Source organism: Myxocyprinus asiaticus, chromosome 23 (assembly GCF_019703515.2).
Source record: "Myxocyprinus asiaticus isolate MX2 ecotype Aquarium Trade chromosome 23, UBuf_Myxa_2, whole genome shotgun sequence".
Lineage (NCBI taxonomy): Eukaryota > Metazoa > Chordata > Actinopteri > Cypriniformes > Catostomidae > Myxocyprinus > Myxocyprinus asiaticus.
In genome coordinates, this window is record NC_059366.1 from 23,521,116 (window position 1) to 23,543,135 (window position 22,020).

The 22,020-nt window shown below is 37.5% G+C and overlaps 1 protein-coding gene across 1 annotated transcript; it reads right to left on the reverse strand.

The window, feature by feature from the left end:
* Positions 1-123: 123 nt before the first annotated feature.
* Positions 124-21,809, reverse strand: LOC127413868 (hexokinase-1-like). The gene is made up of 18 exons (XM_051651386.1): positions 21,538-21,809; positions 18,726-18,888; positions 15,752-15,900; positions 14,930-15,049; positions 14,687-14,782; positions 14,485-14,584; positions 14,034-14,217; positions 13,743-13,898; positions 12,765-12,998; positions 10,998-11,302; positions 7,894-8,042; positions 7,521-7,640; positions 7,329-7,424; positions 7,061-7,160; positions 6,597-6,780; positions 2,703-2,858; positions 2,017-2,250; positions 124-1,504 (listed from the first exon to the last, which is right to left on the reverse strand). Exons 1-18 carry the CDS (start codon positions 21,598-21,600, stop codon positions 1,357-1,359), a joined length of 2,757 nt encoding a protein of 918 aa, XP_051507346.1. The 5' UTR covers positions 21,601-21,809; the 3' UTR covers positions 124-1,356.
* Between the last annotated feature and the right edge of the window lie 211 nt (positions 21,810-22,020).

Below are 22,020 nucleotides of genomic sequence, written 5' to 3' on the forward strand. Positions count from 1 at the left end.
CTGAATTGGTCAGTCAGGAATATTTGGCCTGTGTGATATTAGGATACCTCCAAAATTGTACCACTTTGTTCAGGTCTGCTTACTGTGTATCACCTGGCAAATAACCCTCAGTCAGTACATACCTTGACATTAGATAGAAAAAGGAATTTATTTTATTGCACAAACAAATATCACACAGGTTTTAAATACTGAACAATGCAACAATGTTTGGGCAACCCGAAGGAAACCACAGAACACAAAATCAGTTGTTCATCAAAATATTTTTATGGTTTTCTCCTATAGGTTTTCCAGGAACATCTATTTATACAGTGCAACTATGAAATTGTACAAAATCAGTGGATGCTAGACCTCAGTTAACAAATAAGGCATGCATTCATCATAATCTCTGAGCCACTACACAGATTCACTCACATTAACTACATACAATCACTCACAAATAACCAGCCAGGGCACACAGAAAGACATTTACTGGCTATCAGTACCGCTGTTTACAAAGCTGATAACCTGCATACATACACAGTAAAAAGCTGACAAAAGCAATATGCATGGTACAATCTGCTAAAGCTTTCAGGTAAGGGTACAACTATTTCAGAGGGGGTGGATAAGCAAAGGCATAAGGTTTCCTTTCTTTGTTCATTTGTGTGCCCATTATAAGAGGGTATCCCAGAATTAGACAAAAAGAAGCTGATAGCGTGGAAGAAAGAAACAGGAAGGCAGCTGCGACTGTGAGACTGAAGTTGCATGTCTTCCCCACTTTGACCATGACAATACCACGGGGAGACTGTTATGGTTAGCGTACATTGTGCATTTCTCAATATTGACACCACAAACTGTCATACCTTCAAATGACAATACACAAAAGTTTGGAATTAGCTTGGCATAATCTCAACAAAATACTTTATTTCGCTCAAGTATCCACTCTTGCCACTTCTAGTATGTTACAATGAACTTATCAAACACAAAAATAAAATAAATAATATCTTCATAATATTGGTCATATATCTTAACTTTTAATGTTTGTAATGTGTTTACATTTCTTCCCTTTTCCCAATATACATCCATAAATACTTTAACAGCAGTTGAACATCTTGAAGAACATCTTTATATAGTTTGGGTGGACAGAGATTGACCAACCCCTAGTAACACACTTAGACATAGACAGAGAAAGGCGAACAGTAACGAGTACTTTGAAAAGGAGTGAAATACAAAGCAAGAAGGGGTCAAATCACAGCTCTGGGCATGAGCAAATGGATGTGCTGGATTTCAGTGGAGGAGAGCGAAGTCACAGCTGCGTGGGGAAATTGATTGGCTCTCAAAGAGCCACAGAAAGGGCTAAGGGCTTCTTCTGATGAGAGTTCAGGTCATTTGTTCTTGCTGACGCAGACGACACCCAACAGCGGTGATCAAGGCAGCGCCTTTCCCGCTTCCGTCTTCTGAGAGAAGGAAGTTTACATTGCAGTTGGGGGCAAGCTCCTTCACAGTCTGATGCATAACCCGTGAGAAACTGAGAAGAGGGAGTCAGCAGTTAAATAATACATTTCAGACCAATTAAAAAAATATTACTATAAGAATATACAGTATACCTACAGTGGTCCCAATTTCCCAAATACACTTAAGTCACTCTTAAATTTGTATGAATGACATTGCATTATATTCAAAACATCAAAGCAAGTGGCATTTGCAAATAAATTATACTAGACCAAATTTCTCTTCCCTAAACCACTTCGCAATTACTTTTAACCAACTGATGTCAAGGTGATTTTTAGTGTATGGATGTATGAAGTGAGTTCCAATCAAATTCACACACAAATCAAATTCACATTGTCTAATTTTATTTATGCATTTTTATTTTTCATGATGACAAAAGTGTGCCAAATACTGGGCCACTGTCAGTTTATTTGTATCGATTTAAAAAAAAATATTGGAAGTATGTACATAAATCACAACAGCACAAATACCTGTGGGTGTATGAATATAAATTATACTTAGAAATATATCCTTTCTGCAAACACTTACTGTGGATGGAGTTTATAAAGAGTGCCATCCACCCCAACAGTGATGTCCAGGTGGTCCAGGCCACGGTTCTCTCTAATTTTGTCCACAACAGCAGCCATTCCTGATCCACATAGCTGGGCTGCCCGACGGGAAACAGCTCCGCAGACTTCCTTCACAATGATACTGTCATCACATGTGCTGTCCAAGCCCAGATGCTGCAGAATGGACCTCACTTGCAGTAGCGCCAATCGGTCACTAGAGGGAAGATCAACAGGTTTAACCTTAAAGGTATAAATCACCCAAAAATGAAAATTCTCATCATGTACTCACTCTCATGCCATCCCAGATGCGTATGACTTTCGTTCTTCTGCTGAACACAAACGAAGATTTTAGGAGAATATCTCAGCTCTGTAGGTCATGAATACATGGATTTAATTTGTTTGATTTTAATCTTAATTTGTGTTCTGCAGAAGAAAGAAAGCCATACACATCTGGGATGGCATGATGGTGAGTAAATGACGGGAGAATTTTCATTCTTTTTTTGTTTTTGTTTTTGTTTTTTTTTGCTTTTTTTTTTTTTTGCTTTTTACGATTTCAGTATTTTAAAATGTGCATTACTGGTACTGATAAAAACGTCTTTGTTTAATGGAAATTTCTGGTTTTCATGATGAAATGTGATAATCGAATATTAGAAATTGCTGCAGTACCTCTCAATTTGGGAAAGGAACTTAGTTTCAAAGATACCCCTGGTCTTCAGTGTCTCAGATATCTGTCCTCTGAAGAGGAAACCACGCTTGGTCAAGTCAATCAAGATGTTTCGTACAATTTCACCCAGGTACATACCACTGCACATCTTCTCATACCTAAAATTGCAAACAAACATACAAAATAACATTTAGATCTCAAATATGCCAAAATATTTCAGTTATATGGAAAGCATTATTTTGCCATTTTCAACAAAATAATCTGTCTATCTATCTATAGACACACACACACACACACACACACACTGGCGGCCAAAGGTTTGGAATAATGTACAGATTTTGCTCTTATGGAAAGAAATTGGTACTTTTATTCACCAAAGTGGCATTCAACTGATCACAATGTATAGTCAGGACATTAATAACGTAAAAATTACTATTACAATTTGAAAAAACAAATGTTCAGAACTTCTTAAACTACTTTAATGAGTTCTCATCAAAAAATACTCCACGTGCAGCAATGACATCTTTGCAGATCCTTGGCATTCTAGCTGTCAGTTTGTCCAGATACTCAGGTGACATTTCACCCCACACTTCCTGTAGCACTTGCCATAGATGTGGCTGTCTTGTCGGGCACTTCTCACGCACCTTAGAGTCTAGCTGATCCCACAAAATCTCAATGGGGTTAAAATCCATAACGCTCTTTTCCAATTACAGTGCATCCAGAAAGTATTCACAGCGCTTCTCTTTTTCCACATTTTGTTATGTTACAGCCTTATTCCAAAATGGATTAAATTCATTATTTTCCTCAAACTTCTACAAACAATACCACATAATGACAACGTGAAAGAAGTTTGTTTGAAATCTTTGCAAATTTATTAAAAATAAAAAACAAAAAAAATCACATGTACATAAGTATTCACAGCCTTTGCCATGACACTCAAAATTGAGCTCAGGTGCAGCCTGTTTCCACTGATCATCCTTGAGATGTTTCTACAACTTGATTGGAGTCCACCTGTGGTAAATTCAGTTGATTGGACATGATTTGGAAAGGCACACACCTGTCTATATAAGGTCCCACAGTTAACAGTGCATGTCAGAGCACAAACCAAGCCATGAAGTCCAAGGAATTGTCTGTAGACCTCCGAGACAGGATTGTATCGAGGCACAGATCTGGGGAAGGGTACAGAAAAATTTCTGCAGCATTGAAGGTCCCAATGAGCACAGTGGCCTCCATCATCCGTAAATGGAAGTTTAGAACCACCAGGACTCTTCCTAGAGCAGGCCGCCCGGCCAAACTGAGCGATCGGGGGAGAAGGAGGTGACCAAGAACCCGATGGTCATTCTGACAGAGCTCCAGCATTTCTCTGTGGAGAGAGGAGAACCTTCCAGAAGAACAACCATCTCTGCAGCACTCCACCAATCAGGCCTGTATGGTAGAGTGGCCAGACGGAAGCCACTCCTCAGTAAAAGGCATATGACAGCCCGCCTGGAGTTTGCCAAAAGGCACCTGAAGGACTCTCAGACCATGAGAAACAAAGATTTAACTCTTTGGCCTGAATGGCAAGCATCATGTCTGGAGGAAACCAGGCACCACTCATCACCTGGCCAATACCATCCCTACAGTGAAGCATGGTGGTGGCAGCATCATGCTGTGGGGATGTTTTTCAGCGGCGGAAACTGGGAGACTAGTCAGGATCGAGGGAAAGATGAATGCAGCAATGTACAGAGACATCCTTGATGAAAACCTGCTCCAGAGTGCTCTGGACCTCAGACTGGGGTGAAGGTTCATCTTCCAACAGGACAACGACCCTAAGCACACAGCCAAGATAACAAAGGAGTGGCTCCGGGACAACTCTGTGACTGTCCTTGAGTGGCCCAGCCAGAGCCCAGACTTGAACCCGATTGAACATCTCTGGAGCGATCTGAAAATGGCTGTGCACCGACGCTCCCCCATCCAACCTGATGGAGCTTGAGAGGTCCTGCAAAGAAGAATGGGAGAAACAGCCCAAAAATAGGTGTGCCAAGCTTGTAGCATCATACTCAAAAAGACTTGAGGCTGTAATTGGTGCCAAAGGTGCTTCAACAAAGTATTGAGCAAAGGCTGTGAATACTTATGAACGTGTTTTTTTATTTATTTTATTTTTTTTATTTTTTTTTATTTTTTTTTTATTTTATTTTTTTTTTAAAATAAATTTGTAAAGATTTCAAAACAAACTTCTTTCACGTTGTCATTATGTGGTATTGTTTGTAGAATTGAGGAAAATAATGAATTTAATCCATTTTGGAATAAGGCTGTAACATAACAAAATGTGGAAAAAGTGAAGCACTGTGAATACTTTCCGGATGCACTGTATCTGTTGTCCAATGTCTGTGTTTCTTTGCCCACGCTAACCTTTTCTTTATGATTTTCTGTTTCAATAGTGGCTTTTTCTTTGCAATTCTTCCCACAATGCCTGCACCCCTGAGTCTTCTCTTTACTGTTGTACATGAAACTGGTGTTGAGTGGGTAGAATTCAATGAAGCTGTCAGCTGAGGACATGTGAGGTGTCGATTTCTCAAACTAGAGACTCTGATGTACTTATCCTCTTGTTTAGCTGTACATCTGGCCTTCCACATCTCTTTCTGTCCTTGTTAGAGCCAGTTGTCCTTTGTCTTTGAGACTGTAGTGTACACCTTTGTATGAAATCTTCAGTTTTTTGGCAATTTCAAGCATTGTATAGCTTTCATTCCTCAAAACAATGATTGACGAGTTTCTTTTTTTTTTTGTTGCCATTTTTGACCTAATATTTACCTTAAGACATGCCAGTCTATTGCATACTGTGGCAACTCAAAAACAAACACAAAGACAATGTTAAGCTTCATTTAATGAACCAAATAGCTTTCAACTGTGTTTGATATAATGTCAAGTGAATTTCTAGTACCAAATTAGCAGTTTAGCATGATTACTCAAGGAAAAGGTGTTGGAGTGATGGCTGCTGGAAATGGGGCCTGTCTAGATTTGATCAAAAATGACTTTTTTCAAATAGTGATGGTGCTGTTTTTTATATCAGTAATGTTCTGACTATACTTTGTGATCAGTTGAATGCCACTTTGGTGAATTAAAGTACCAATTTCCTTCCAAAACAGCAAAATCTGTGCATTATTCCAAACATTTGGCCGCCAGTTTATATATATATAATTTATTTTTAGTTTTGTTATTAATAGTATATTTTATTTAATATTTAACTATTATATATATATCTATATTTATAGAATCAACATTTACATATTCTTCTGCATTTCACCAACCAATTCTCCAAGACTTGCTACATTAAAGGGATAGTTCACCCAAAACTGAACATTCTCTCATCATTTACTCACCCTCATGCCATCCCAGATGTGTATGACTTTCTTTCTTCTGCTGAACACAAGTAAAGATTTTTAGAAGAATATCTCAGCTCTGTAGGTCCATACAATGCAAGTGAATGATGACCAAAACATCAATTCTCCAAAAAGCATATAAAGGCAGCATAAACGTAATCCAAACGACTCTAGTTGTTTAATCCATGTCTTCTGATGTGATCAAATCGGTTTTGGGTGAGAACAAACCAGAATCATTTAATCGATTAGATCACTTCAGAAGACATGGATTACACCATCATATGGATTACTTTTATGCTGCCTTTATGTGCTTGCGGAACTTCAAAATTTTGGTACCCATTCACTTGTATTGTACTGACATATAGAGCTGAAATTCTTCTAAAAATATTCATACAGTCATCTGTGATGGCATGAGGTTGAGTAAATGATGAGAGAATTCTCATTTTTGGGTGAACTATTCCTTTAAAACTTCTTAGCCATCCATTATGTTCATCCATTCATTTATTTTATTTTCAATCACATCTTTGAAATGCTCACTTCTGTTTGCCGGCATTGAGAGAAAGATCATCCACATTATTGTCATACTGAGTCCTAATGTCATCCAGGCAGCCATTGTCCCCAAATGCTCCCCACTCCATATTCACACACATCCTGCCCTCCTCTCCATCCACTGTCTCTATGTTTCGCAACTCCTCCATGTAGCAGGCATTGCTGCCTGTTCCTAAAACCACACACACACACACACACACACATGCATGCATGCTCTGCTGAGTAAAAGTTGTTTAAAAGACATCACTGTTTCTTCACTGAAATTGATATTTTACAAACTCCTAGCTATAATTGTGGTTTCTACTTGATTCAGATCTTTACAAAATACAGGTTCAATTTTATCATAAGTGCTTGTTATGAATATTGCTAATGTGTTTTAAAATTATTGATGCTAGTTGTGAACAATGTTGTTGTTGGTTGCTGAATTTTATGATGGAATAATATGAATTTACCTGCGATAAGCCCAACCTCACACGTGGGTTCCTCATATGCACAGGTCATCATTGTACCCACTGTGTCATTCACTATAGCTACAACATCCAAGTCAAACTCCTGTGAACCGTAAAGCATACACAAAACACATTAGAATTGTACACATATACACACACATGCACATAACCTGTAATGCACAGGCAAAGTAACAAAGATCGAGTCAAGATTTAAAAATCAATCAAATAATTTATGGTTATGTCACTTTTGTGGCAGTATGCCATAACTCACCTCTCTCCTTTTGATGCCCTCTCTCAGGAGGCTGACAACGTCTTCCCCTTCACAGTCTGTGGCATTGAAGCCCTTTGTCCAACTTACCAATATTCCCTGCAATTAGCACAGCAGGAAAATATCATCAGGATTTCATTCAATAGATGAGCACATGCAAAATAAAAAATTAAAAAAAGCCAAAAGGCAGCTCACCGCATCCAGACTAGTTTGCCTGCAGGGGAAGGAGAAAGTAAAGCCCAGAGGCAGGCGAGCATTCTTCATTCCCATGTAGTCCAGGAAGTCAGATATGCAGGCCACAATGTGATCAAAGAGCTGCAGGTGTTTGTGGAGATGTAGTTTAAATAATTTATTGTTGAAATATTGCACATTTCAAGATATGAATTAGCACTAAGCCACTAAGAGTCATTAACTATAATTAAACAGCAATTCAAATACCATAATATATATTTAGCATTTCTATATCTGTATGTAGTGTAGTTCAGTGCCTATGCAACAATAAAAATATTATTTTTTACGTAAATCAAATCTTCTAACTAGGTTTAATTATGCAATAGTGATTATGAACCTCCTCTCCAGTTCCTTGCATTGCTTCAGCTGGAATGGCGTAGATTTTATTATGCATCTCCACAGTTCGTCTCTTGCCACTGCGAATCTTTACCAACAGCACCCTGAAGTTTGTACCTCCAAGATCCAAAGCCAAGAAGTCACCATTTTCTGTATAACAGAGAATATACAGAAACTTAGACTTGACATAAATAAAGGACAATAACTAAATGATGCATACAAAAAGAGAAAATAATTGCAACTATGGAGGAAATGATGGAAGATGAAAGATGGACAAGAATCAGAAATAGTCCCACAGATGACAGAATAAAGTCATAGTGGCATTATATACTGTAAAAACGTCCTGTGCTTAGAGATTTCTTTTCATTTTCTTTCTGTGTGAGTTGTGAATTCTCTGCACATTTGCTGATCAATGGCAAAATCCATCTGACTGTGAGAACCAAAATGTTATTGCATTAGCATGTTAAATTCTTAGCTGGGCTTCAGTTTGAAAGCCTTCAGTTAAAATCACGGATCCAATACAACGTCATGCGCATGTATTGAATAAGTTTAGGATTATATTTTGATGCAACTTAACAGTCAGGGATAAAGATAATTTAATTTGCTTATAGCAGTGGAACACAAATGACTTTGAAATATGACGGATTTAGCTGAATGCAATTATTCTGTAGCCACACATGACATGGCATTTTCTCAGTAAGAGGGGAAAAGTCAGATCATATCAGGAGAATCATTGCATTTGTAGGATTACTGTGGTCTATTTGGCCATTTTTAGGAAAATGCACGAAGTCAACTTAATATAAAGGTGATTTGTGTCATTTTTGCGCCACTAGCACCACCAACCAGAATTGCAAAAATAATGACTGTTTTCAAACGGTTTGGCCAAACACTTCTCTCATATTCAATTGATCAAAAAACAGACAATCCCACCATTGGTTGAGCCAATGTTGCAATGTTGAGCTGGCTGGGATGCTCAAATAAACGGAGCAATGTTTTGATAATGCCAAAAAGCCAGAGTGTTTACACTGTTTCAGGAAATAAACCGAATAGCTTACTAAAGTCTGCACATTTAGCTGAGATAGGAGAAAGTAACATTAATTACTAGGGGTGTAACGATCCATCAATCTGGATCAATGCATTGATCCAATAACCAACGATTCAATGTTATCGATACAATGCGTAAATATCGATATAGACGTTTCTTTTAAGATACACCTTCATTTTAATTCTCTCATGTCAGCCACGTCCATACGCATTTCCATCAGGCGATGAAGCAACCTTATTACATTAATTTAACTTTATGAGCACTAAATCCACTTTTCATGTGGGACAAGGACGTGTGCGGGGTCTGTGAAGACAAATTGTACTCTGCTATCCGTGTGCGCGCGTCAACCGGGCTTCCCGTGAAACGCGAGCTCCAGACCAGTGACAGGATCAGTGCGAGCACGTTAACCTGGCGCTTCTTAAAATGTGAGCTCTCGTGACAAACGCAGAGATTAATTCGTCGATATCATTACGCATGCGACCCATTTGAATTTTACATGAGAATTTGCTATTTAAAAGTACCATGGAGCAGTTCAACCCTCATGTGAAATGTCTTGACAATGCTGACATTCTGAACAGCACTAATGATGGAAACACCTTCCCAGCACTAGCATCAGTTATAAGACTTTACACATCTACACCCTTACTAACTTTTTCCCAGTTAACATTAACAGATTCTTTTTTTATTTTATTTTTATTTTTCTCCCCAACTTGGCATGCTGAATTTCCAATGCACTAAGGGTACATTTACACGACAACAATGTTGCTTTATTACTACAATTACTTTGCTGGAGAAGCGTCAATAAACTCAAAATCTTGAACAGCACAAACACAGTCCTGTAGTCCGCCACTGTAGTTTTGAACTACTCGCGCTCATGCCTATAGACTGAACACGTAATACACGAGTGCATGACATCATAGTTTTTTCACAAATTCGCGTTTTTGTATGTTTACAAGGAGACGATAATGGCATAGTTTTCAAAAACTTGCACTTTGAAACCCATTTTCAAAAGTTAGCATTTTCAGGCCCCAAAATGCCGCTGTCGTGTTAACGAACAGCCAAAATGCAGAAAAAGTTTTCTGTTTTTAGTTGAAAATGTTGTTGTGTAAACAGCCCCTGAGTCCTGGTGGTGGTGTAGTGATTTGCCTCAATACAGGTGGTGGAGGACAAATTGCAGTTGCCTCTGTGTCTGAGACAGTCAATCCACCCATCTTATCATGTGGCTTGTTGAGTGTGTTACTGTGGAAACCTAGTGTGTGTGGAGGCTCACTATCCTCTGTGGCATCCAAACACAATTCACCATGTGCCCCACCAAGAGAACCACATTATAGACCACGAGGAGGTTACCCCAACATGACTCTACCCACCCTAGCAACTGGACCAATTGGTTGCTTAGGAAGCCTGACTGGAGTCACTCAGCACACCCTGGATTTGAACTTGTGACTCCAGGTTTGGTAGTCAGTGTCTTTACTTGCTGAGCTACCCAGGCCCCCCGTAACAGAATTTTTCATTACAACTGTGGAAGTTGTAGCCAATAAATCCACGGACAGCACAGATATTTGGAAACAAGTCATGGGTATGTAAGTATTTTGAATTGGACTAAACTGAAAATAAGCTGTAATCAAACGACTGATGATCACTTGTGTGTGACGCTATTTTTTATGTTATTATCTGTATAATTTTTATCAACATCTGAAGTACCTTATTTTGTTATAGATATCCCAATGTGGATCCTACTGTAAATTTGCACTTTTCAGAGAGCTCAATAAAATATTCAAATTATGTTTTGGTTGCATTTGAGGGCAAAAAATATTTTATTGATTGTGTAGTATAGGTACATACGTAATATCGGAATATCAATCGCAGGGCCCTGAATTGAATCAAATCGAAATCGTATCAAGGCAGACTTTGAAGTATCGGCAAATATAGGATCACAGGCCAAGAGAATTGATAAAAGATTGTATCATGAATGAAACATCCGATTTACACCCCTATTAATTACTCACTTCACCTTTAAAGTGGATGTTCCATTATTCATTTGATAATCGTAAATCTTTTACCTGATCCATCTGGTGTACTCCGCACATAGGTTGGCAGCATCTTGACTGTGGCTGAGCTTTGGGTTTTCTTGCTCAATCCATTTTGGATCTCAATTGTCATCCTCTTCTTCACCTCCAGCAGTTGGTCTTTGGTCAGCCTGAACTCTGCAAGCGTCTCAGCAATCTGACGGGTCTGATCGGCCAAGCGGTAAGCCCAGGCTGTTACCAGTGCAGCCCCTTTGCCGCTTCCACTCTCAGAGAGCAAGAAGCGTACGTCAGATTCCGGCACTAGACGACGCACAGTCTTGTGCAATCGGCGAGCATACCTATGACACACAGAAGGATGTAGATCACAATGAGAGATTTCAAACTGAAAAGAACCACTCAAATTAAGGGATAATGCTGTAGAGGCAGCCATTACTGCAAAATAAACCCAGATGCAAAGCGAAGGTGTCTTGTATCATTCTGAAGAGGTTTACTTTGTGATAATGACTGTACATTATTCTGCTTTTACATAGCTTACTACTTACCAAATAAATGAATTAATAGACATGAAATTGATGTGAGAAGAAGGAGAACACAGAGAGCTATGAAACTGTGGAAGATTTGTTTGTCTGGGACAACAGTCAAATGTGCAGTAAAGTGGTCATTAGAAAAAAATATTTTACTGCAGAATGCCACAACTGACCAATCAAAATAGAGTATTTTAAAAAAGCATGTAATAGGAGAACAGTGATGTTAAGCAAAGCGATGTTTGAACAACTTTAGTTTTAAGACTTTTGAATAAAAGATCCTTTTTATTGATAGCCTAAGTTGACCATTTCTGTTAAAGGAAGCTGAAGGGCAATGTTCTTGTGTAACACACTGTCCTGTAGTCCTATCTCAATTGCCTACATATCTCTCTCAAGTTTCATAGAGTATAGAGAGCTGCTATCTCTTTCGAAGGTTCTATTTAAAGACCCACTGTCTATTTGCACTGTGAGTTGTTGTGAAAAGATGAATGAGGTGACATTAATGGCATTGAAGTTCATCTGATATCAGCTGCAATTTAACTATCTGCTTCTTTAATCCTTAGTAGTGTGGACACTAATGAGGTTAATGACCATAATGTCAAAACAAATGGAGGCACAGCTGCTTCTATGGAAACCTACTCAATGTATATTAATAGAGCTGGTCTTTGTTACAAGAGCTCATAAGAGGGATCAGAACTCCCTTTAAGGGGTTTGAGAGTGTCACATGCACCTGCAGTTTTATTCCCAAGAACCTCTGTGATTGCTTGCTACGCATACTGGCTGTATATTATGATTTAATAAGGCTAAAAACACCTGTTGCATTAAACAATGTAGTTTGAATGATAATTAATAATATTAAAGTCAAATTCTTCTTGTGAAGCTTCTATGTTCAGATCATCAAGAAAAATCACAAATGAGTCAGATTTTTCTCCTGAGAAATAGACCCTAGTAAAATGAGCTTTTCAGATATTGTGCTCATTTGCCAAACATCCATAAGTCTGTAATTAAAAGTCCAGATTTCCATATGAATTCAAATATTTCTCTTTACAGAATTGAGACAAAATTGCCACCTAAATAAAACATAATTGAGAACTCTAAGTCTCCAAAACTATGAAAAAGAAACCTCTAAGCAAAAAAAAAAAAAAAATGTTCCTCTGGGTTCACCTCACCAGTTTTTACATTACAGCTGAAAAGCTCCAAGACATCAATGATGGGGTTGTACAATGGATCAGGTTGTAGTCTGATTTGAACCTGCTGATCTGATTGTAATACTCACTGTGGGTGCATCTTGTAGAGGGAGCCATCAATGCCCACTGTGGTGCGGAGGCGAGGGGCACTCTTATTGTCCTTCAGACGTGTGAGGATTGCACCCAGAGTGGCAGCAATTAGATTAGCAGAGCGAAAAGAGACAATAGCGCAAACATGTTGCACAGCAATGCAATCGTCTTCAGATGGCTCTACACCCAAGCGGGTCAGAATCTCTTCAGCTTTGGTCAGTCCCTCTTTGCTCCTAGAGAAACAGTGGTACTTCTGTGAGGTTGGGTGCATGATTTGTGGTCAAAAAGGACTATTTGTATTGGCTTTAATTTTTTCTTCAATATATGTACAAAATAACCTTTAATGATGTATTGTGTCATCAATACATACAGTGGTCTGAGTCCACTTGTAAAAAAAAAAAAAAAAGGCTTCCATTTTCTATTTTTCTTTTAATTTATTCAACAACAACAAAAAAATAGTTTTCTCAATTTTCAGCATAACAGTTTGTGCAAAAAATTTGAATGGAAAAATAAATATGAGTTAAAAAATGTCTAAGTATTTGGTAGGTATTTGGTAGTATTTGGACAGCAAGCATTTGAGCTAGCATGAACTCAAGTCCCTGCAAAACCTGATGATCCATGTTATCCCAGCACGATTTCAGAATGTTTCACACAAGATCGTGTGTGCTTTAATCTGTCCTTTCATACAGTTATCACTGTCACAAATTTTACATCATAAATTTGTTTATTTGATTAGTGAACTAGAAATGGTGCAGAATCTTAAATGTTTCTTGTTTAATTTTTGTTTTACATTTTTCAAAATCCTAAAATGTCCAATCTGTTTCAAGGTTTAAATTATATTTGAAATCCCAAATGTTCCATGTACACTGTATGTATTATGTCTAGAATGATTTTTTAACTGGACAAATGTTATTTAAATTTTATTTCCATTCTAATGGGTTTAAGAAGAACTGGTCATGTAAAGAATGATGACTCACTTCTCAATTGCAGAAACATGCTTGGTTTCAATTTTTCCTTTTGTGAGCAGCTCTGGGGTGATGCGTCCCTCAAACAGCAGCCCTTCTTTAGCCATCTTCACCAGGATCAGTCTCACCAGCTCACCCATGTACATCCCACTGACCATCTTCTCAAACCTGAGAACAGACAACATTCACCTTGACCCAACTTGATTTAAAGGGCTGACAACTAACAGTCTTTACTAGTGCAGAAGAAGACTAGAATTACTAACTAAGCAATCCATATGTAAACACGTTTTTTCTGTGGCTTACAATTGCTTTCCAGGGTTAAGGGACCCACGGTCGATCTCCCTGTCAAACTCAGTTCGGATATCCTCCAATGTGCCGTCATCTCCAAAAGCCCCCCATTCAGTATTGATGCACATCCTGCCTTCATCTCCCTCCACCAGGTCGATGTGTCTCAGCTCCTCCATGTAACATGCATTAGTGCCAGTACCTGTAGGACCACAGGAACATATGCCATCACAGATGTTAAAGAATCCAGAATCTTTGATTAAGCATATTTTTAACATCAAGTATATTTGTGGTATTTGCTTTCCACAAGTACATTTAAATTTCAAAACATTACTGAGAGTAAAACGTTAATGTATAGGTATAATTCAAATGAGCATTACAGAGCTTTTACTAATTTAAGGTCCAATTAGGAATGCCTGGTCTCAAAAAGGAACTATTGTAAGAATGTGACATTTGGATTGTTTTTTACCAATGATGATGCCAACTTCACAGCGCTGGTCATCGAAGCCACAGGTCATCATAGTTCCAACAGTGTCATTGACAACAGCCATGATATCTGCATCATAGTCCTGAATGTGAATTTTACCAGTTAATCTCATTCTGGTCTTTAAGCAGAGTATTGATTTAATTGTAGGCTAAAAATAAAGGATTATGGAGAAAATAAAGCTCACCCCACGCTTTTTGATGGCTTTATTTAGAAGCTTTACTACATCCATTCCCTCAACCCCACTGGCTTTGAAGCGCTTGGTCCAAGTCAGCAAAACAGCCTGCAAAAATACAACAGGTAAAAATATAGTATTGTCATGAGAATGTATGCAGGATTTAATAAAAAAATATTATATTATTAATACTGGATCTATATTACACAGCAACAGAACTATATCAATGCAGTGTATAATTTAATGCTCTATTACCTGATCCAGTTTACTGTGAGCACAAGGGAATGAGAATGTGAACCCCACAGGAAGCTTTTTGTCTTTAATATTTTGTTTCTCCATGAAGTCTCCAAGGCATTCTGCAACATGGTCAAACAACTGCAAAAAATAATAAGCAGGTGCAAAATAGAGACAAGGAAGATTAAAGAAGGGACCTCTGAAGATCAAAACATCTAATTTAAGTTATCTAAATTACAATAAAAATTATAACACACACAAAACTGGTTGATCGTATGATTTTAATCTCGAAAAAAAAAAAAAAATGCTCAGAACACTGACTGGTTTGTTGTTAAATGTTTATTTATATACATTATTCTAGATACTTTGGGGTTCAGAAGAGACAGGCTTCTTTTTACGTTTTTTGAATGAAAAGTTGCATAAAATGTATCACAAATTTCAGAATTTCTCTGTATTTTGTATGGCCCTCTTTGATCTAATGACAGCATGCACTCACGCTTGCTTGTACTCCACAAGTACCTGTATATGCAAAACCTGATTATACATGTTCCCCAAGCATGACTTGAGAAACTTCTAAACTTTTGAACATAAAGTTAACATGGTAAAAGATTTTTATTTGATCAGTGACCTTGAAATAGTGCCGAATCTTAAATATTTATTCATATCAATTCACATCATAACATTTCATTGTTTAAAATGTTTCGAAATCCAGAAATTCTAGATTTTAATGTGGTCTTTTGTACAGTATACAAAACAATGTACAGTATATTCTCAACATTTGCAATCGAACCCAAAAATTGTCTGATGCTGTTGTTAAGGATGTTAAGGATTGGTTGTGTGTACCCGTGATCCACTGCCATGGATGATGTCCTCTGGAGTCTCGTATATACGACTCTCCATCTGCACTGTCTGTTTCTTCTCGTGTGACACTTTTACCCGGAGAATACGGAAATTTGAGCCCCCCAGATCCAGGGCAATGAAATCTCCCTTCTCTGAAAGACAATTAAAAAATCATCAATATTACAAGTTTTGTTATCTACACTATCAAGGGTTACCATATAATGTTAAAGGCAATTCAAAATCTGACATGAAAGGAATACAGTAGTTCACCCCAAAATAGAAATTCTGTCATAATTTACTCATCCTCATGTCCTTCCAAACGTGTCTACCTTTCTTTCTTCTTTAGAACACAAAAGGTAAATTTTTTAAGAGTATTCTAGGATTTATTTTTTTTTTCATATAATGTATTCATATAATTTTAACTTTATATAAGTGAAGGGGGATTGGTGCTATCAACTCCAGAATGAGATACATAAAAGTAATTCATGTTAAATTCCAAGTCTTGTGAAGCCATACAATATGCTTTGTGTAAGGAACAGACAGAAATTTAAGTAAGTCGAAATTTGTCAAGTCATATTTATTTGTACAGTGCATTTCAGAACACACATCCTTTCAAAGCAGCTTTACAGAAAATGATGCTGTAACAAAAATTGATGCTATTAAAGTCCTCATTGTACATTTATAATAAATAACGATATTAAAAACCATGCCTTAAAATTATAGTCTTTAGGCCCCCAGTGAGCAAGCCAAATGTGACTAGACTTAAAAATGTGTGTTCTGTAGAAGAATGAAAGTCATATGCCTTTTCCAGTCAATGTAAATGGAAACTGCCATTGTTTGTATTACACCATGACCAAGTCGTGATTATTCAGTGTACTATTCCATAATGGTGAGACTGCGAGACAACATTTATTTTGGTCGCGACCAAGGGGGCTATATCAGGAATGCTTTATTGAGCTAAGCACAGACATAGACAATCTGGCAGCAGCAAGAAAACCCAATTAGCCATGAATTCTTGGCGATAGATTCTTAAGGAAATGTTTCTAATAAAACAGTGATTTACAAGTCTATTTGTGCCTTAGATTAAACAGAGAAAGAGTAATGGCAGGAGTCAGTATATGTTTGCATTAAGTCTAAATGTTCTCTATAACCATCTCTTTTATCTCTCAAGGCGCCTTGACGTGTCCATATTGTCGATATTATGTGCAGTTCTTGTTGCCAAGCAACAACAAAAATCAAATGCATGTCTTTTTTCTAGCTGCCTCCTGTTTCTTGGTTGGACGTAAGTTGTCTGAGAGCATGAAAATGTTAAAATCCAGTTCAGGAGATCAGTTATGAGAGGTTACCTTATAGCAGTTCCAGATTACTACAGTAAAATGTTAATAATATGAAAGGAATACATAAAGTATCAAAAGTGTCAAGAGAAGTGCTGTGTGAACACATCACCTAAATGTACAATTTGTATGGCTGAACTGATCTGTTGTAAACCTAATGTGTTGTTTTAACAACTGATTAAACCAAGCCTGGAAGAATTGTTCATTTACATAACATATGGGCCAGACTGATTAATCGCCGATATTTGGCAATTTTGAGATGCATCAGCCAATAACTGTAGTATTTAAACTGTTCATATTCAACAACTTCGAGTGTATCTTATTTGCTATCATTTAGTTGTATTATGTACTGCTTCTATCAGCAACATATCGCAATCAGCCGCCCTGCTCTCTAGAGATCGGCATCGGCCATTAAACAACCTATATCGGTAAACCACTAGCACAGATTTGGATGCCCACAGTAAAGTGCAATTTGCAGCAAAATGTGGCCTTTTCCATTTGCTCTATGAAAGAAGTGTTAAAAACCCAGTAGAATGTACACTAAAATATATATAATTGCAATCGATATTTAAATCCAATCCATCAAATACAGGTGGGTAATCTCTGTTCTGGTGATGTTTTTCATATATATATATATATATATATATATATATATATATATATATATATATATATATATATAAAGACTTATGTGCTGTACACAGAATCTATATATACTGTAGAATTGCTTACATTGCAATGTCCTATATCTTAGGACCAGGGATGAGCACTCTTGATAAGCTATTCTTTTGATATATATATCCTATATGCTACAAATGGGGAGCACATTGCAGTGATGAACTCAGAATTGTGACATGTTTCAAATGGAAAAACTCTATTTCTCTAATGACATCAGGGGGCTTGTTGGTTTATGTAGAGTATAATTACGATAAATATTTTATGTAAAAAAATTAGCCCTCATTGCCCGACATCCTGAGTGATGATGTTTGTTGTATGTACAGGGTACTAGATATGCATTTTAATATTGGAATTAACAAATAGTGGTATAAACAAGTAGGTCACTAACAAAACATTTTTGTGCTTTAGTAAGTCTACACTTGCAGCAATACTGGTTAAACTAGTTTTCTTAACAACTTTCTCAACAGCTTTTAATGAATACCTTCTGAGGTTCAACTTTACTCAAAATACACCACACAAAATTTTGTGATCACACTCAACAAAAAAACAAAAAAATTTGAGTGCAGTGCTCATTTCCATTGAGGCATTAATTCAATTGTGTGCATTTGACTTTATCAATTCAAAACTTATTTTGTTAATTCTTTTGTCAAAGCATTTAAAAGAGGTACAATGAAGTAGGCTAACGTTGGTTTTTGAGACTAGTTCTAAAGGACATAAGTGCAGACTCTATGATTTGCTTGACACTACCTGGTGCCCAGGCCGTTTTATTTTCTGCTATACATTGCATATGCATATTTGAAAAGGAAAAATGGTCCTCAAAAGAAAGACAAATGGTATAAATGAATTACACTCACATATCTAGTTTACTTCAGAATAAGCTTTAGGAATTTTTTAAGGACTTTGAAGTACAACAGAAGTCTGCTTTTGGTGTGTACATATAATTATATATTTTTTTAATAGCTTACCTGATCCATCAGGGATGGACCTTACAAAGGTGGGCAACATCTTGACGGTGGCTGTTGGGTTGGTGTCTCGGCATAGTCCATTCTCCATTTCCCTTCGGAAGCGGGACATGATGTCTCGCAGCGTCTCATCAGAGAACCGCATGGAGTACAAGTATTTGTCAATCTATGCAAATGGTGGCACAATAAACAAATGCAGTCAAATCATTGGGAGAATTGTTAGGGCACATTTGTGTGTTAAATTAAAAATAATTGCCATTGACCTTTTCCCCTTATCTTCCTATCTTCCCATGTGTTTGATAGTAATCAATAGTAATAAATACAGAATATTACTGACTTATGCCAATGCATTTCGTGACACATTCTCCCAATACTGAGGTAAAAATGAGGCCTGTCTCCGGTAAGGTCAGTCTGCCCTTGAAATGTATAGTGAGTTAGCAACAATATGGGATCTCATGACACTAGTAGTTTCGTCACTGAAATGTGTAGACATACCAGAAATCTTTGGGAAACATTTATAAACACAGACGATATTTGTCAAGAAAATAGCTAATGGAACATGTTTCACTGAAGTCTAATGGAATGAGAGGGAATTAAAGCAGTAAATGCGAGCACCTGCTCTTGCGTCTGCAGACTCGTGATTAATAAGCACAGATTATGGGTTGGTCTCTGTATGTGATGCCATGGTAGAATAATTATTTACATAGCTGATACAAAATATTGTTGATTAACTTCTTTACACGCTTTACTTGGTGATACATTTGTTGCTTTTTATTTGGATGAAAACATACAATATAAAGATTAATAATAAGCCTATGTGAGTAACTGGGATTTATTGTTTAAAACTGTAAGAAAATGTACTTCAATAGGAATAATACAACGTACTTTCTCAGTTTTATTTGGCCCATATACCTGTAGTTACTTATGAGGAATTTGGTTTGTTAAAAACAGCACTGTAAGTAGTGATGTGGCTGCTAAGCATAATTTAATTTTGTTTTTAATTTATTGCAAAACTTTTTTTAAATCAGACATAGTTGTTGTCTTCTAAACTGTAGGCATATGTTCATTTTTGAACCCATTACTTTTTACAAATACCAACCACACAGTATTGTAACATTACCATAACAGGGTGCATTTAAATTGATATGTCTGCATAAAGTTTCTCTGCATAAGATCAAACACTCTAAAAACCAGTCTCTCTCAATCTCTTTCATTTGGTTTGTTAAAATGAACTACTACGACTAGGGTATGTAAGACAGGTTGTAACTGGCACAAATAAATGCCAGATTCCTTGTAAAAACAGTGGAAAAGCTGCCAAAATCTTAAATCCTGAATGGTGGCTTTATCTTTTAATATGCTAAGAGCACTGGGATTGTTTGAAACTTTTAGATGAGTAATGTGAGATATCACTGAAAAATAAGAAGAAGGAAAAAGGATTACAAAAAGTATTTTCATTTCTAAAGTTTAACTGCACTGTGGAAGATGTTCGCTTGCTGACAAAACATGTCTGTAATCACATTAGTAAAGAAAAGTCGTTACAGTCAAATTATACATAGGTCATCAGAGGTCATAAAATTCTTATCAGGCGAGAGCAGCACCCAGATGTAAAACTGTGTCACAGTATAGGATATGGTTTCATGTTGACTTGTCATGTCGTTGTAGTAACCACGTTGTTACACAATGCAACTGTTGCCACTGACATTGTGATAAGCCAAAATGTGCTTCTGTGGAAGTTAGTAATGGAACCAATAAAATTCTGATTTCTTTATTGCACAAACATTGCTCAACTGAGGAAGTGTCACAGACTCTACTATTTACTATAGGAATCACAAATTGCTTAATATGTTCCTCATTTTCATTTTTAAGTCATTTTGGATGAAAGTGTCTGCTAAATGAGTAAATGTAAAGATTTTGGAAGGCTACATCCAGTCCTCAGTACACTGGCTGGAGATATTTTCTATGTAGTAGCCTACCATATATTACAATTCAGCACAAAATAAGGCAATTTCAATGGCAGAATTTAGATTACTTAACAAATGTAATAGTTTTTTTATACAAGAAAATTTGGGAATTAAAAAAAAAAGATTTAATATTTTGATATTAGAGTAGGCTTCTCTACTTCTCATTTTATTACACAATTATTTATTACATTTTTTCAAAACTCCTCAGTTAAGTTACTTCAACTTTACATCCTCAAGTTATCACACATTCATGTCTAAAAAAATAACTCACTTTAAGAGTTAACTTGCAAACAATACACAGCCTCAAACTGAGACTCCTAGACATGTGCATACATGCATTCCCTCTCTCAGTTTACATGTCTTTCCCTCCCTCCACAATAATGTTCAAACAGTCAAAAATCTCCCATAAAGGCATGCTGTCAGTCAACTGTTGTAACCTGAGACTCTTCCTGCGGGGGAGGGGGCTTTAGATGCTCATGGCCACCTTCCCCCACATAGTCTCCAATAAGCAAGTTGACACACAGGCACAGAAAAAAAACGACTCTCCTCATGGCAACTCCCTGATTCCCCACATCCTGCTTTCAAGGACATTGCAGCACAAACCCGACACTCTACTGAGAAGGCCTGCATGTCGTCACCCACAAGGGTATACCTCATCCTACCCTCATCACGTCGCATTGAGTGTGACGTAAGCAGCCGCAGCAGGAAGGAGACGTGAGACAGGGCACATCTCACGACTCTATGGCAGTACATGAGAACTGTTGTCATGCACCCCCAAAGATCTCAAAAGGGCAAGCGTTGACACATATGTTTACCGTAAACAGCACTAGTTAACATAAATGATGGAAACTCACCTTTTTGACCTGGTCATCCTTTAGCTCAGTAAAGTAGTAGGCCAGAAGCTGTGCAGCTATCATCCTGCTTCTCCTCTTTGGTGAAAAAGCAACAGAAGGGAGAAGATTAATGATCCTTTCCAATACGGTGAGAAAACAATTTGAGGCTCAGAAGCAATGTGGGTCAGTTGTAAAAAGAGAATCTGGCATGTAGGGGTGTTCCCTCCCAGCAGTATGGCAAGGTTCTGCCTATCTCTCCTCGGCCTAGGAAGTCAAGCTGCACATAATGCGCTTGCATGAGATGCAGAGGCTAGGATGGGGAACAGCTAAAGCCCTGCCTACTTACTCCTCTCCTATTGGCTGACCTATATGGGCAGGCTTGTGATGCAGAGCACAGCTGACAGGCGGCCCTCCCTCTTCTTCTTCCTGCCTCTTTCTCTCTCCTCTATCCTTCAGTTCCCTCCTCCCCCCTTCCATTTTATTCCTTCTCTTTCATTTTCAGTC

Excerpts from the sequence above, each read along its gene's own strand:
- LOC127413868 (XM_051651386.1), bottom strand. The coding sequence starts at position 21,600 with ATGATAGCTGCACAGCTTCTGGCCTACTACTTTACTGAGCTAAAGGAT. Across the intron at positions 7,161-7,328 it reads AGGGCATCAAAAGGAGAGAG|GAGTTTGACTTGGATGTTGT; the intron begins GTGAGTTATGGC and ends TACGGTTCACAG. Across the intron at positions 2,251-2,702 it reads TTCCTTTCCCAAATTGAGAG|TGACCGATTGGCGCTACTGC; the intron begins GTACTGCAGCAA and ends TCTTCCCTCTAG.